Source organism: Hemicordylus capensis, chromosome 4 (assembly GCF_027244095.1).
Source record: "Hemicordylus capensis ecotype Gifberg chromosome 4, rHemCap1.1.pri, whole genome shotgun sequence".
Taxonomy (NCBI): domain Eukaryota; kingdom Metazoa; phylum Chordata; class Lepidosauria; order Squamata; family Cordylidae; genus Hemicordylus; species Hemicordylus capensis.
In genome coordinates this window covers 88,553,424-88,567,083 of record NC_069660.1, presented here as the reverse complement: position 1 = coordinate 88,567,083, position 13,660 = coordinate 88,553,424, and the positions used below count along the sequence as shown (strand labels likewise).

At 46.0% G+C, this 13,660-nt stretch overlaps 1 protein-coding gene across 4 annotated transcripts in view; it reads right to left on the bottom strand.

The window, feature by feature from the left end:
• The window catches only part of LOC128323812 (cytochrome P450 4B1-like), a 53,098-nt gene extending 40,036 nt beyond the window's left edge, over positions 1-13,062 (bottom strand). For 2 of the 4 annotated variants that reach the window (XM_053247619.1, XM_053247622.1), the window contains exon 1: positions 10,410-10,718. In XM_053247619.1, the coding sequence (XP_053103594.1) occupies positions 10,410-10,619 (210 nt within the window). In that variant the 5' untranslated portion in view covers positions 10,620-10,718. Of the gene's footprint in view, positions 1-10,409; positions 10,719-11,979; positions 12,100-12,856 lie in introns of those variants that run through there. The other 2 variants (XM_053247620.1, XM_053247621.1) reach the window with 2 other exon arrangements.
• Positions 13,063-13,660: the final 598 nt, after the last annotated feature.

Genomic DNA, 13,660 nt, shown 5'->3' with positions numbered 1-13,660 from the left:
AACAGAAACAGCAGGGGGAGCAGTCATGCAGCAACTAACAACCCGACAAAACAGCAACTTTTCCATGCTGGATGTACGTTGTTGTAGCTCCATTTTGCAGCGATTAAATTCAAAACAAGGCATTGGAAATGTGAACGGCACCCTGCTGTCTGCGTAGGGACTGTGGTGTCAGGACACAGGAAGTGTGGACACACACTTCCGAGATGCGTTCTGACCCCGTTACAGGGTCTAGTCTGGAAAGCGCCCTGGCGCCCACAGAGCCCTGTGGTTTTCTTTTGGTAGAATACAGGAGGGGTTTACAATTGCCTCCTCCTGCGAAGTATGAGATGATGCCTTTCAGCATCTTCCTGTATCACTGCTGCCCGATATAGTACCAGCAGGAATGCGAACCGGCAACCTTCTGCTTGTTAGTCAAGCATTTCCGCACTGTGCCATTAGGGAGCTTTGAAATACATTAGAAACATCAAAACATCTCCTATCATAATTTTTTCAATATGTATGGTTTATTCTTGATACCAGCCTTTGTTATGTATGCCAGGAGGGACTGAACCTCCCTTCAAGTGGCACCAGGATCCTGGTGGACCTAGGGCACACCATGGCATGCTTGGCCCTCTCCTCTGCTTGACATGGGCATGCACTCATTGTACCCCAAGGGTGCCTGTTGTCTGGGAAAGTAAAAATGAGAGTGGATGGATGTTCTCTGTTCACTCCTCATTTACCTTGACCAGGCGCCATGGTGGGAGGGGGGATAGACGGATGCTCCTCCAGCACAGAAGAAGAAGCAGTGTCAGCTGCTGCTCATGCCTGCCTGTTAAGCCTCACCGCAGGGCCATGGTTTAGCAGGCAGTGGTAGGCAGGAGGAGCAGATGCTCTTTCCAGCAGTGGTGCCACTTTAAATTCTCCATGCTCCAACCCTTGTGTTGGGGGATGGCGCATGGACATTTCAAAATAGCCTTGCTGCTGAGAGGATCACCTGTGGCTGCTGCCACCAGGGGTGTAGCTATAATAGAGCAGATTGGTTCAAAGAACCCAGGCCCTCCAGCTCCTGAGAGCCCCCGAACTCCATCCCATCCTATTTTCTTCATTATTTCCCTCACTTCAAGAGGCCATCAGAGAGAGGGGTGAACACGGGCTCCTTCTCCCCTAGCTATGCCCCTGGCTGCCACAGATCACCCACCATCAACCAGTGAGCCAGGGCCCAATAAGAAAGTTTATGAGTGGGCAATGGGCAATAGTGGATACTTCAAAGGTTGGCCAAGTCAGGTGAGCCCTTCAGTGGATGTGGGTCCCTGGAACCCTGTCCTACCTCCCTTAGGGTTGTTGTTGTTTTAAGATCTTAAAAGCCACTTGTTCAGTGAGGCTTTTAATTTGTTTTATTATAGCCCAGTGGCTTTTAATTTTAATTGTGTATGTTTTAATTGTTTTTATTCTACTTTGTGTTTTATTGTGTTAAATTTTATATTACCTTTATTGTTGTGAGTCACTCCAAGCAGTATTGTACTGGAGGGGCAGGATATAAATATTTTTATTATTAATAACAACAGTAACAACCCTTGCTGGTAAAATGTGAGAGCTTTTAAAAAACCATTGGGCAGGAGAGGAGTGAAGAGAGTTCACTTAGGGGTATGAACCTTGTAGTGAGTAGACAGCCTAGAAAGTTACTGATTACAAAAAAAGAACATGGATAGATTCTAAGTAAATAAATAAATATACAAAGGAGGTTCTATGAAGCAGCAGGTTCAAGATTGACCCATATGAGAACTGTGTAAGAACTGTAAACAAGAGCTGTACTGGAAAAGAATCCTATGTAACAGAGTAAGCATATGTCCCTACTATACTAGTAGTGAATGAAAACATCCTCAGAATCTTTAATCAATAAACCTTTATCTTATTATTTGTATTCAAGAAGCTAGTCTGAGTGTCTCTGTTAAACTGCCCTTGCCTATACAACTATGTTACTAGTCCAGAAGATAGTGAAAGATCTACTATGTACTATGAACCATAGCACTAAGGAAATAACAAAAGGTGTAAATAACAACTTTAAAGAAACATTAAGGCTATCCACATAAGCAGCCCTACCTGGTCTTGCGTTATGGCTGATCCCGGCATTGTCCCACCAGAAAGCCCAAGGTTTTATCTTGGGCTATTACCTAGGTAGATGGGCACAAGTGTAGCCTTCTAGGTAGCCCCTGCTAACTGGGCAAAGAGGCACCTTTTACCATGGTGATTCTCTTTATTTCGCAGGGGGAGAGTAACTGGCCCTATCCAACCCCAGCACAGTACCTCCAGTGACTGTTGCTGGTGTCTATCTTGTGTTTCGTTTTAGAATGTGAGCCCTTTGGGGACAGGGAGCCATCTTATTTATTTATTATTTCTCAGTGTAAACCACCCTGAGCTATTTTTGGAAGGGCGGTATAGAAATCGAAATAATAATAATAATAATAATAAGAAGAAGAAGAAGAAGAAGAAGAAGAAGAAGAAGAAGAAGAAGAAGAACCCAGTCATGTGTGTGCATGGGCTGCAGGCAGCCCAAGCACCTACAGAGCCAGGTGGCAAGAGTGCCCAGCTGAGGGGGAATCCTTCAATACACTGTGCTCCAGGAGCAGAGCATTGAGGGATGCTGGAGGACTTCCTCCTCCAGCTCCCTGCTCTGCTGCTCGTTGCAGCGCTGCCCATATGCCACACAAATGGCAGAGCCTTCGAACGTAATTTGATTGTGCTCCCTGCTCTGCTGCTCGTTGCAGCGCTGCCCATGTGCCACACAAATGGCAGAGCCTTCGAACTTAATTTGATTGTGCTCCCTGCTCTGCTGCTCGTTGCAGTGCTGCCCATGTGCCACACAAATGGCAGAGCCTTCGAACTTAATTTGATTGTGTGCGGAGAGACAGGCAGGAGCCTGCCTCCCCACCAGCCCTCCCCCTGCACCATTGTTTTCGTTAGTGTGAATGACCTTGTCCACTAACATATCAAACATGGCCCCCCTCTCATCACAACATGCCCCCAAAGACTTAAGTAAAGTAAAGAAGACTCACCTAGAGGATAAAAGATAACAGAAGTTGTCCCAGGCAAAGATCATGCAGGAGGGAGTTACAGGGTGGCTAACATCCTGACTAATGAAACACTTCTGTGGTGCTAGCTACATGTGCCAAATCTGGAGCTTGCATTCCAGACTACTGTTGTGCTACCATAAGCATGTGCACTTGCACAACAGTTGTGTGACATGTGGCACGCAACATTCGTTTTAAAGGGAGGTTTTGAGCAAGAGTGCAATTTTGCAAATCTCCAACTAAGCACTCTTCTTGTGCAAGAGCAATTCTGCTCATTAGACAAGTGCTTTGTGATTTATTATTATTCATTTACTAATTACATTTCTATACCACCAAAAACTTGCATCTCTGGGCAGTTTACAATTAAAATAATTTTAAAAGTCTAATCACTTAACAATTTTAATCATTTAAAACATTAAAAATTCTAACACATTTAAAACCCGGTATTTATTTTTTAAAAAATTAGAACCATAGATCTAATTAAAAGCCAGGGTGAAAAAATGCTTCTTCAGTGCCTTTTAAGAAGTTGCCAGAGATGGAGAGGCTCTTATCTCAACAGGCAGAGCATTCCAAAGTCTAGGGGCTGCAACGGAGAAGGCCTGTTCCCGAGTAGCTACCAGGCGTGTTGGCAGCACCCACAGACAAACCTCTCTAGATGATCTTAACAGGCGGTGGGGCTCATGGTGAAGAAGACGTTCTCTTAAATATCCAGAGCCTAAGCTGTTTAGGGCTTTATAGGTAATAACCAGTACCTTGTAGTTTGCCCGGAAACATATTGGCAGCAAGTGTAGTTCTTTCAACACAGGAGTCATATGGTCTCTCCTAGATGATCCAGAGACCAACCTGGCTGCTGCATTCTAAACCAACTGCAGTTTCCAGACTACATACAAAGGCAGCCCCACATAGAACGCATTACAGTAATTCAGCCTAGAGGATACCAGCATATGTACTACCGTTTTGAGGTCGTTCATCTCAAGAAACGGACGCAGCTGGCATATCAGCCAGAGCTGATAAAAAGCACCTCTGGCTACTGCCTCAACCTGGGATACCAAGGAGAGGTTCAGATCCAGAAGCACCCCAGACTGTGTGCCAGTTCCTTCTGGGGGAGTGTGACCATATCCAGAACCGTCAGATCAAAATAGTCTCCTGAGTTCCGATGCCACACAATAAGTACCTCCGTCTTATCTGGATTCAGCCTCCGTTTGTTATCCCTTATCCAGCCCATTACTGCCCCCAGGCAGGTGTTTAGGGAGGGCATGCCTTCTCCTGATGATGTTGACATGCAGAAATAGTATATTTAGAATATCAGCATACTGATAACACCCTGCACCAAATCTCCTGATGATCTCTCCCAGTGGTTTCATGAAGATGTTAAACAACATCGGAGACAATATGTAGCCCTGAGGGACACCATACAAAAGTTCAGATTTTGAAGAACAACAGTCTCCAAGAGACACCATCTGGAATCTGTCCGTGAGGTAGGAGTGGAACCACTGCAAAGCAGTTCCTCCCACCCCAGTCCCCTCAGACGTTCCAGAAGGATACTATGGTCAATAGTATCGAAAGCTGCCAAGAGAGCTAAAAGGACCAACAGAGTCACACTCAAACTGACAATTCCCAATTGAAGATCATCCATCAGGCCGACCAAGGTTGTCTCCACCCCACAGCCCACCCTAAAGCCAGTTTGAAATGTGTCTAGATGATCAGTTTCCTCTAAAGCTGCCTGGAGCTGGGAGACCACCACCTTCTTAATCACCTTGCCCAGCCATGGAAGATTGGAGACAGGCCTGTAATTGCTTAACTCTGAGGGATCCAAGGTAGGCTTCTTCAAAAGCGGTCTAATGACTGCCTCCTTAAGATAAGGAGGCATCCTGTCCTCCCTCAGAGAAGCATTTATGATCTCCACCAGGCCCTCTACAACAGCTTCCTTGCCAGATTTTATAACAACATAAAGATCAACAGGGAGAGGAGAGCTGATCTTATGGTAGCAAGCATGACTTTTCCCCTTAGCTAAGCAGGGTCCACCCTGGTTGCATATGAAAGGGAGACTAGAAGTGTAAGCACTGGAAGATATTCCCCTCAGGGGATGGAGCCGCTCTGGGAAGAACAGGTTTCAAGTTCCCTCCCTGGCTTCTCCAAGATAGGGCTGAGAGAGATTCCTGCCTGCAACCTTGGAGAAGCCACTGCCAGTCTGTGAAGTAGGCGTGTGTCCGAACCGGTCCGGCGGCCATTCTATAGAATGGCCGAACTGCCGGACCGGTTCTGCCCTGGTTGGTCCGGTCCGGGTGGGGGGGGTATTGCTTTAAGGGTGGGGAGGGCTTGTTTACCCCTCCCGCGCCTCTTTGCCCCGCCAGTGGCCGTAATTTACTGTAAAATTGGGGCGCTGGAAACCAGCCGCCCCAGCCGCCGCCGCTTCCGCCGCCCCCCCCCCCGCGAGCAAATTAGAGGGGAAAAAGGCTACTGCCTACAAGGAAGGGCTACTGCCGCCCTGCCGCCGCCACCCCGCCACCCCCCCACGAGTGCTCACCAAGTTAGAAGACTTTAGAGAGGAGCTCGCGAACAGAGCTCCTCTCTTATCGAAGCCTCCGGCCCAACTGGGGCCTTGGGCGCGTGCGCACGCGCGCTAGAGCTCTTCTTCCACTAGAGCTTTTGCCGGAGGCCCGGTCTACCCGCCGGGAGGAAGCCGGGTAGACTGGGCCTCCGGCAAAAGCTCTAGTGGAAGAAGAGCTCTAGCGCGCGTGCGCACGCGCCCAAGGCCCCAGTTGGGCCGGAGGCTTCGATAAGAGAGGAGCTCTGTTCGCGAGCTCCTCTCTAAAGTCTTCTAACTTGGTGAGCACTCGTGGGGGGGTGGCGGGTGGCGGCGGCAGGGCGGCAGTAGCCCTTCCTTGTAGGCAGTAGCCTTTTCCCCCTCTAATTTGCTCGCGGGGGGGGCGGCGGAAGCGGGGGCGGCTGGTTTCCAGCGCCCCAATTTTACAGTAAATTACGGCCACTGGCGGGGGCAAAGAGGCGCGGGAGGGGTAAACAAGCCCTCCCCGCCCTAAAAGATAGTCTCCCCTTTGGTGCTGGTCCGGACTGCTCCGGACCATGCACATCACTACTGTGAAGACAATACTGAGCTAGATAGACCAATGGTCTGATTCAGTATATGGCAGCTTCCTATGTTCCTATGTTCCTATGCATGTGGTAGGATGCAACACTCCAAGCAACTTGTCCACATCCTCAGGGGTCATGAACTGAAACTGATCCTGGGTCATCACCTAAGGGGAGCAGCATCAGACTCTGTAACAACTGTGGAGTTTGAATTTAAGTCAGCCCAAATATGAGAGATTCATGGCTATTACAAACAACAGAGGGGATAGTGAGTCCCCTTGGAAAATACCTCTTCTAATGCTAACCTGTCCCAAGTGTCTCGCCATTGATTGTTAGCTGTGTACTCCACATGCTCATTGCTTTTTTAAAAATAAATATCTGAATGTTTTTGCTGACACCAGTTGTTTCTAAACATTTTAGTATCCATGTGTGAAGCAATGAGTCGAAGGCTTTCTTGTAGTCAATCCATGCAACACTTAGATTGGTTTTTCTTCTCTTGCAATTTTCTAAAATCATTTTGTCAATCAGCAGCTGGTCTTTTGTGCCTCTGGTGTTCAGGCAATTTCCTTTCTGTTCAACTGGAAGCTGTTTGTTAGTTAATAAGCTTTGCATTACTTCATCTGCTATTATTCCAGTTAATAATATGAACATGGTTGACAGGCAGGTGATCGGTCTATAATTACTTGGAACTGCACCTTTTGCTGGGTCTTTCATTATAAGATGAGTTTTCCCAGTTGTTAGCCATTGTTCAATATCACCTCCTTGCAAAATGTAATTGAATTGTTTTGATAGTTGTTTATGAAGGCTTGTTAATAACATTCCAGATTTTATTTATTATTATTATTATTACTATTATTATTATTATTTCATTCGATTTCTATATAGCCCTTCCAAAAATGGCTCAGGGTAGTTTACACAGGGAAATAATAAATAAGATGGATCGCTGTCCCCAAAGGGCTCACAATCCAAAAAGAAACATAAGATAGACACCAGCAAGTCACTGGAGGTACTGTACTGGGGGTGGATAGAGCTAGTTACTCTCCCCCTGCTAAATAAAGAGAATCACCATGTTAAAAGGTGCTTCTGCCACTCTGAAGTGGCAGATTGCCACATCACTGAAAATGCATTTGCCTCGCATGCTTGCTCCTAGAAACATCCAACATTTTCAGAAATTATTCAGCAAATATCACATTCAAGGTCAAGTTGATACTTCTGGAATGTACCATAGGTGTAAAATAATTGTGGAGTTCTTAAGTAGTTCTTGATGTGCTGCTTTTGCCACTCTTGATGTTTACCATAAGTTAGATGAGATTTCTTATTTACTTATGATTCCTTTCCTCCAAAGTGCTCTCAGAAGCAATATTTGCTTCCACTGACTGATTACATTCTTTAGATTCTGCACATTGAGTTAAATGTTTACAGTTCAGCCTTCTGTTATGCTGTTCCTGACCATGATTAAAAGAGTTAGTAAAATGACTACTGGGAATCTCACTGTGTAGCTTTTTTTCTGCTCCAAATGTCCTAAACGAAAACAAGGTATAAGAGTGGTGGCATAAATCACTTGTTTGGTGCCAATAGGACCTACCTGGTCTGACAAGTATTTTTCCTGACAGAAAATGAAAGCTTAAGAGACTTGAGCACAACTTGCTCAGCGCAGTGTCAATTTCACTGTGATCTTGAAAACCAACCAAGAGTGCCTTGCAAAAGAGAATGGATCACTTACTGGCCACCTTCCCCCGCCTCACTCCCTCATTATGCCAATCTACTGGGAGACTGTAAGGTGGGAAGGAACTGGCTGTGTGTTTGGGCTTCCTGCTTTGCATGAAGGAAAGCCATGGCAGCCAATCGAAGAAGGAGAGAGGGAGGAGCTTCCTACCCTCAACCCCAGTTTTACACAGTGGTAGCAGTTGGGTGGCATGGTACCACTTTCTGACCTGAGGTTTCAGTGGCAAAACTCAAGTGGAACCAAAGATTCCAATTCATATTTGGAGTTGAAAACCTCAGATCACATTTTTGAAAGAACTGCAGGTTCCCATATTCAGACAACCATGAACCTAAACCTCTAGCATGGTTGTTGCCTCTGGTTTGGTGCGATGTCAAAAGGTGGCCACTCCTTTTCTGGATCTTATTTTCTGGTGTGCTCCCCACAGGAAAGAGCCTCAACCTATCAAGTGGGCTTTCTGACGTAACTTTGTAGTAACACCCCCTCCCCTCCCCCGTGTATTGTATTTTATGCATGTTTGTATGTAAGTGTGTGTGTGTGTGTGTGTGTTAATTTGTTAGTTATTAAGCTTACCACAGGACTTTTTATTGTACCAATAGTTCCTTGTTTTAAGCTGCTTTGAGACCCCAATAGGACTGACTAACTAAGATATAAGCTAATATATTAAATTGTTCTACTCCACCTTGAGATATAGGTGCTAGGTGGTTAGTTAGTTTAATTGAATGATTGATTGATTGATTATAACCCATCATCTTTTAATATCAGTACTAAACTAAATTATCCCATAATGTAATTGCTGTGCTCTCTTTCATTTCAATTTGCCCCTTATTTTCCTCACTGCCCTGGCACTAATCTGTATATATTGTCATACAAAACATACTTCCTTCTATGGGAGCATAGTATCCTAATGTGGGTGCCCCCTTTCAAAAAACAGGAAGTTAATTTGTCTGTCTGCAACTGTGCATCCATTAAACTTTACACATACCAATTACTCTGACAAGGGATGATGTCAGTGGTGCAATCATGAAGGTAATGAGATTTGAAGGAGCTTGGATTTGCAAAGTCAGTAATGCTACTGCTACTACTGCTATGAAAAGTTATATACTGTTCTTCATCAAAAGTTCTCAAATATATATGGTAGACACCAGCAACAACCACCGAAGGGATGCTCTGCTGGGCTAGCTAAGACCAGTTGCTCTCTTCTTGCTAAATATAAGAGATCACCACTTTAAAAGGTCACCTCCCTTATCTCAGATTCTTATTACAGTATAAGAATACTGTATAAGTATACTGATATCACTTTTAATGTTGCAAAATTTTGCTCCAGAGTTGCTTTATTAGAAAACAGATGGCCAAACCTGTTACATAATTTCCTAAGAACTGTGCTGTTTTTCAAATCTGATGTGTACTGTAATGAGTTAATTATTAAGATAGTTTTATAGTAAGAAGTAACAGCTTTATAACTCTGTATTTTCTTGGTTGTTGCATCAGTTGCTGTTTTCTGTTCTTGGACAATAATAATAAATGTACTTACTTACACTTTAAAAGATGTCTTTTTGCTCAATTTGCAGGGGACTACCCCTTCATCTCCACTAAGTCAGCAGAGTAAATCAGCAAGGTGCTGTGGGGAACTGGTGGGTTTACAATACCTCATTCTTCTTAAAAGTTGCTTTAAAAGAAAATATGCTCCAATAATGAATGGAAAAGGCTTGGGCAATGGTAGCGGTGAGGGCCAATTTCTGGAGGAAGCCAGCCTACCTGCCAGAGTAATGCATGCCCTAGTTACATCACAAAACCAGAGTTTTGACACATAGCATACCTTTTGAAATCACTTTACAACTGAATCTGCAACAACCTTCTGGGTCTGGAGGTCTAATGTGTAATAACCATGCTTTTGACAAACAGGAAAAACTTGCTTCCATTTTCATATATCCCGTGCAAAAGTCATTGCATGAGGAGAAAAGAAATAGCCCTCTGAATCTACCTCCATTCTCACCGTTTCCTTTCTTTCCTCTTTCAAAAGGACAAGGAGATTTTTCAAACATTTATCTTTTAGTGTATCTTTTAAATAGAAGTTTCATGTTGTTTTAAAAGGGAGCAAAGATTATTGTGCTGGTTCTGCAAAGCACATCAGAATCTTGAATAAATGCCCATTTTCTGATAGTTTCTCAAACAAAGCAGCCTTGGTCATATAGCTGCACAGATTGAAATCCTTCCCATAACCAGAATCTATTCTGATATGATGCTGGACACATTTTATGCAATAGAGAAAAAATGTCCAGTGGAAATTAAGTTTGTTCTGTAGTCAGGAAATTCAGTATAGAGCTAGATAGTTTCTTAAAAATAAATTCAAACTGGTTCTGCACACTTCTACAATGGGGTGAGGAGAGTTAAAAATAAACCCAAACTGTTAGTAGAAGTCTCACCAAAAAAAAAAAAAAAAAGCACATTATTTGCTATATCTGGGGAACAAAAAGAAACACAGGTAGAATGCATCATTCGTCTTTAGTTTGGTATCAGGTTTACAAACTCTCCAGCAGTCAGCTTACCATTTTGATATGGCCGTACAACCAGTGGGTAGGTGGTCCTGGAAAACTTCTGAGTACTTTGACCAGGTTCTGTTTCCTCTGATATAACTGGATGGCTTTCAGGATCACATAGGTAAGGCTTAAAAGAACTGTCAAGTAGAAAGCTTGAGAGAAACTCTCAGGCAGCAAAGACCAAAACAAGTTCAGCAGAGTCTCTTGCACAGCTTCCATTCTTTCTTTCTCCTGTGTTTACAGAAGACTCTGTGCCAGCTTCCAACTGACTTCCTGTTGTTCAATGTGCTTTATGTAATAAAAATCTTCCAATATTAAATACACATTCTCATGTGAACCATGTCTGAGCTTGTTCTAGTGGAATCAGAAGTATCATCTTTCAGAAGGAATGCATGCGTGGCTGTTTTAAAAGAAGGACCTTTGACTGAGTTTGTTGATGCCAAAAAGGGCTGAACAACTATTTGGCCAATAAAATCTTTGCTTACACTGGAGCCAAGGGCGTAGCTATAATTGAGTGAAAGGGTTCAAAGAACACGGGCCTCCAGCTCCTGAGGGCCCTCCAGCTCCATCCCTCCCTATTTTCTTCACTGTCTCCCTCAATCTGGGGGGCCACCAGAGAGAGGGATGAACACGGCCCCCTCTCCCCTAGCTACGCCCCTGACTGGAGCCAGTGTGACAACTATCACATTCTTTGTTGTTGTTGGATGAAACGACACTCATATTTGCCTTAAAGTAAAGTTGTGCTGTCAAGTCGGTGTCGACTCCTGGCGACCGCAGAGCCATGTGGTTTTCTTTGGAAGAGTACAGGAGGGGTTTACCATTGCCATCTCCCGCACAGTATGCGATGATACATTTCAGCATCTTCCTATATTGCTGCTGCCTGATATAGGTGTTTCCCATAATCTTGGAAACATACCAGCGGGGATTCAAACTGGCAACCCCTAGGCAAGTTACTTCCCAGCTGTGCCATTAGGTGGTTGAAATTTGCCTTAGTTGTAGCTGTCAGCATATCACAGGGTGTTGTTTTAATATTAACTAGCTGAACCCGCACAGAGCATCTGTGCAGTAGTTTACTTACTTTTTGGAGTTTTGTTGCGAGAATTTGGTTGCTTGTTCAGTTGTTTCTTGAGTTTCCGGTGTGTCTTGTTTGGATGGGTGGTCAAGAAGACTGGGGGTGGGGGCGTTGGTGGTGGGGACTGCCAGCAGCTGGACTACACAGTCCCCAGTTTTAGTTTTGCAGTCAATGCTGGCCCACACAGGGTTTTTTAGGGGGTGGGATGACAGGGATCTGTGGGTCTCTGCTGCTTGGCAGAGTTGCTGTGTGGAGCTGTTCCTGTTTCTATCTCATTTTTTTGAGGGGGGGTCTGTTCCAAGCTTGAGGGGGAAACTGCCAGCAGCTGGCCCTCACAGTCCCCTGGTTTTTGGGTTTGTTTGTTTGTTTTTTAAGGGGAGGTGGTTGTGCCCTCAGTTCCCAGCATTGTACGGAATGCAGGTCCATACATTTTTTGATGAGTTGACTGGGCACCTTTGTGAGGGGGAGAGATGGGTGGTCAAGAAGACTGTGTGGTAGTTTACTTACTTTTGGGGGTTTAGTTGGGAGAATTCTTTTGGCTGGTCCTCCCTTTGTAGCCATGCATTGCACCGTGTTCACCTCTCTCACCCCCCCCCCCAACTGTCTCATTTGCTCACTCTGCTTCCCCCCTCAGCTCTCTCACTCTCTGTCTCCCCCCAACCCGCCCGCTCTGTCTCTCCCCAGCCCGCTTGCTCGCTCTGTCTCCCCCCAGCCCACTCACTCTGTCTCTCCCCAGCCCACTTGCTTGCTCTATCTCTCCCCAGCCCGCCCGCTCTGTCTCTCCCCAGCCCACTCACTCGCTCTGTCTCCACCCAACTTTCTCACTCGCTCTGCCCCCCCCCCCCTAAGCTTTTTGAAGGAGTGACTGGGAGTGGTGGTTTTTTGTTGTAGTCATTGGTTTGAGGTGTGGGGCGTGACAGAGTGGCTGTGGGGGAGGCGGGGCTGGGAACAATGGCAGGAAGAAGGTTAACAGCGCACCCTCACAGCTTCAACGGTTTTAACGGCCCTCACACGACCCTCTCAGACGATTACTGCTAGCCATCTCCAACATCATCTTCGTTCGTTCCTTCTGTTAGCTTAGCCACCGGCAGCCCCATTAGCGGTACCTGTCCTGCACAGAACAAATGGGCCCATTTGAAGGCCAGGCATGCGTTTTCTGCCGTTCGCACATTTCCCCCTGCTTGCAAAGCAGATAACTGGCCCCAGTCACCCAGAGTTTGCCGGCCGATTCCCACCTGCTGTTCCCCACATTCTGCCCCAGCCGCTCCCTCGTTCCTGCTTCTGCAGCCTTTCTTTCATCCCCCCACCCACCCACACCGAATATGCCAGCTGCCCTCAGTTGCCTTCCTCAGTTTGCCTTCCCACCCCAGCCGTTCCCTCGTACCTTCTGCCACCTTTCTTCCTGTTTCCTTCCCTTCCGCGTTTTCTTGCCTTTGAATCCTTCCCTACTTCCTCTGTTGGCCTCGCTTCTTCTTCTGCCTCTGTTTGTTCCCCAGTCCTTTTTGCTGATCCCAGTCCCGCCAGCCTCCATCGCTGCTGCTCCCTCCCCAGGGAATGCTTATAGATTCTCCGGATTCTGATAGCTGACAGCCAAATTAGACAATGTGGGAGAGACCTTCTGATCTTACCTAAAGATTTATTATGTCATCTAATTCTAGAACCTTCCTGTCTTTGCAGCTCCTCCTAAGACACCCCCAGTGTCCATATCGTAACCTCCCTGCACTAGAGGCAGTGCAAACAAAATTTTGAGAAACGTTTTTCAAGTTCCTAGATACGTACCCAATGTAGTCCTCCACATAGAAGCAGCCATCCCAAAGGCTGAATCCAGGGTATGGTTGAGTGTCTTTGATTGCTAGTTAAGCACTTTGGGCACTTCTGATTTGACACTGACCGGGGCGGCAAGGAGGTATGCTGCTGCCCCACACCAGCAGTTTTGGAGACAGCACCAGTGGGGGAAATATGGTAGGGGAAAGAGCACCTTCCCAGTCCCTTAAAGGTCACACCCCACTCCACCCGCCGCCGCCGAAACAGTCCAAATGCCGGACTTCCGGACCAGTTTGGAGGTTTGGAAAATGACCTCTGAAAAGGTTCGTGCACATCCCTACTGGTAACCCCTCCCAGAGGCGTAACTAGGGAAAACGGCGCCCAGGGCAAGCACTGAAATTGCGCCCCCCACCCCCACCCAACA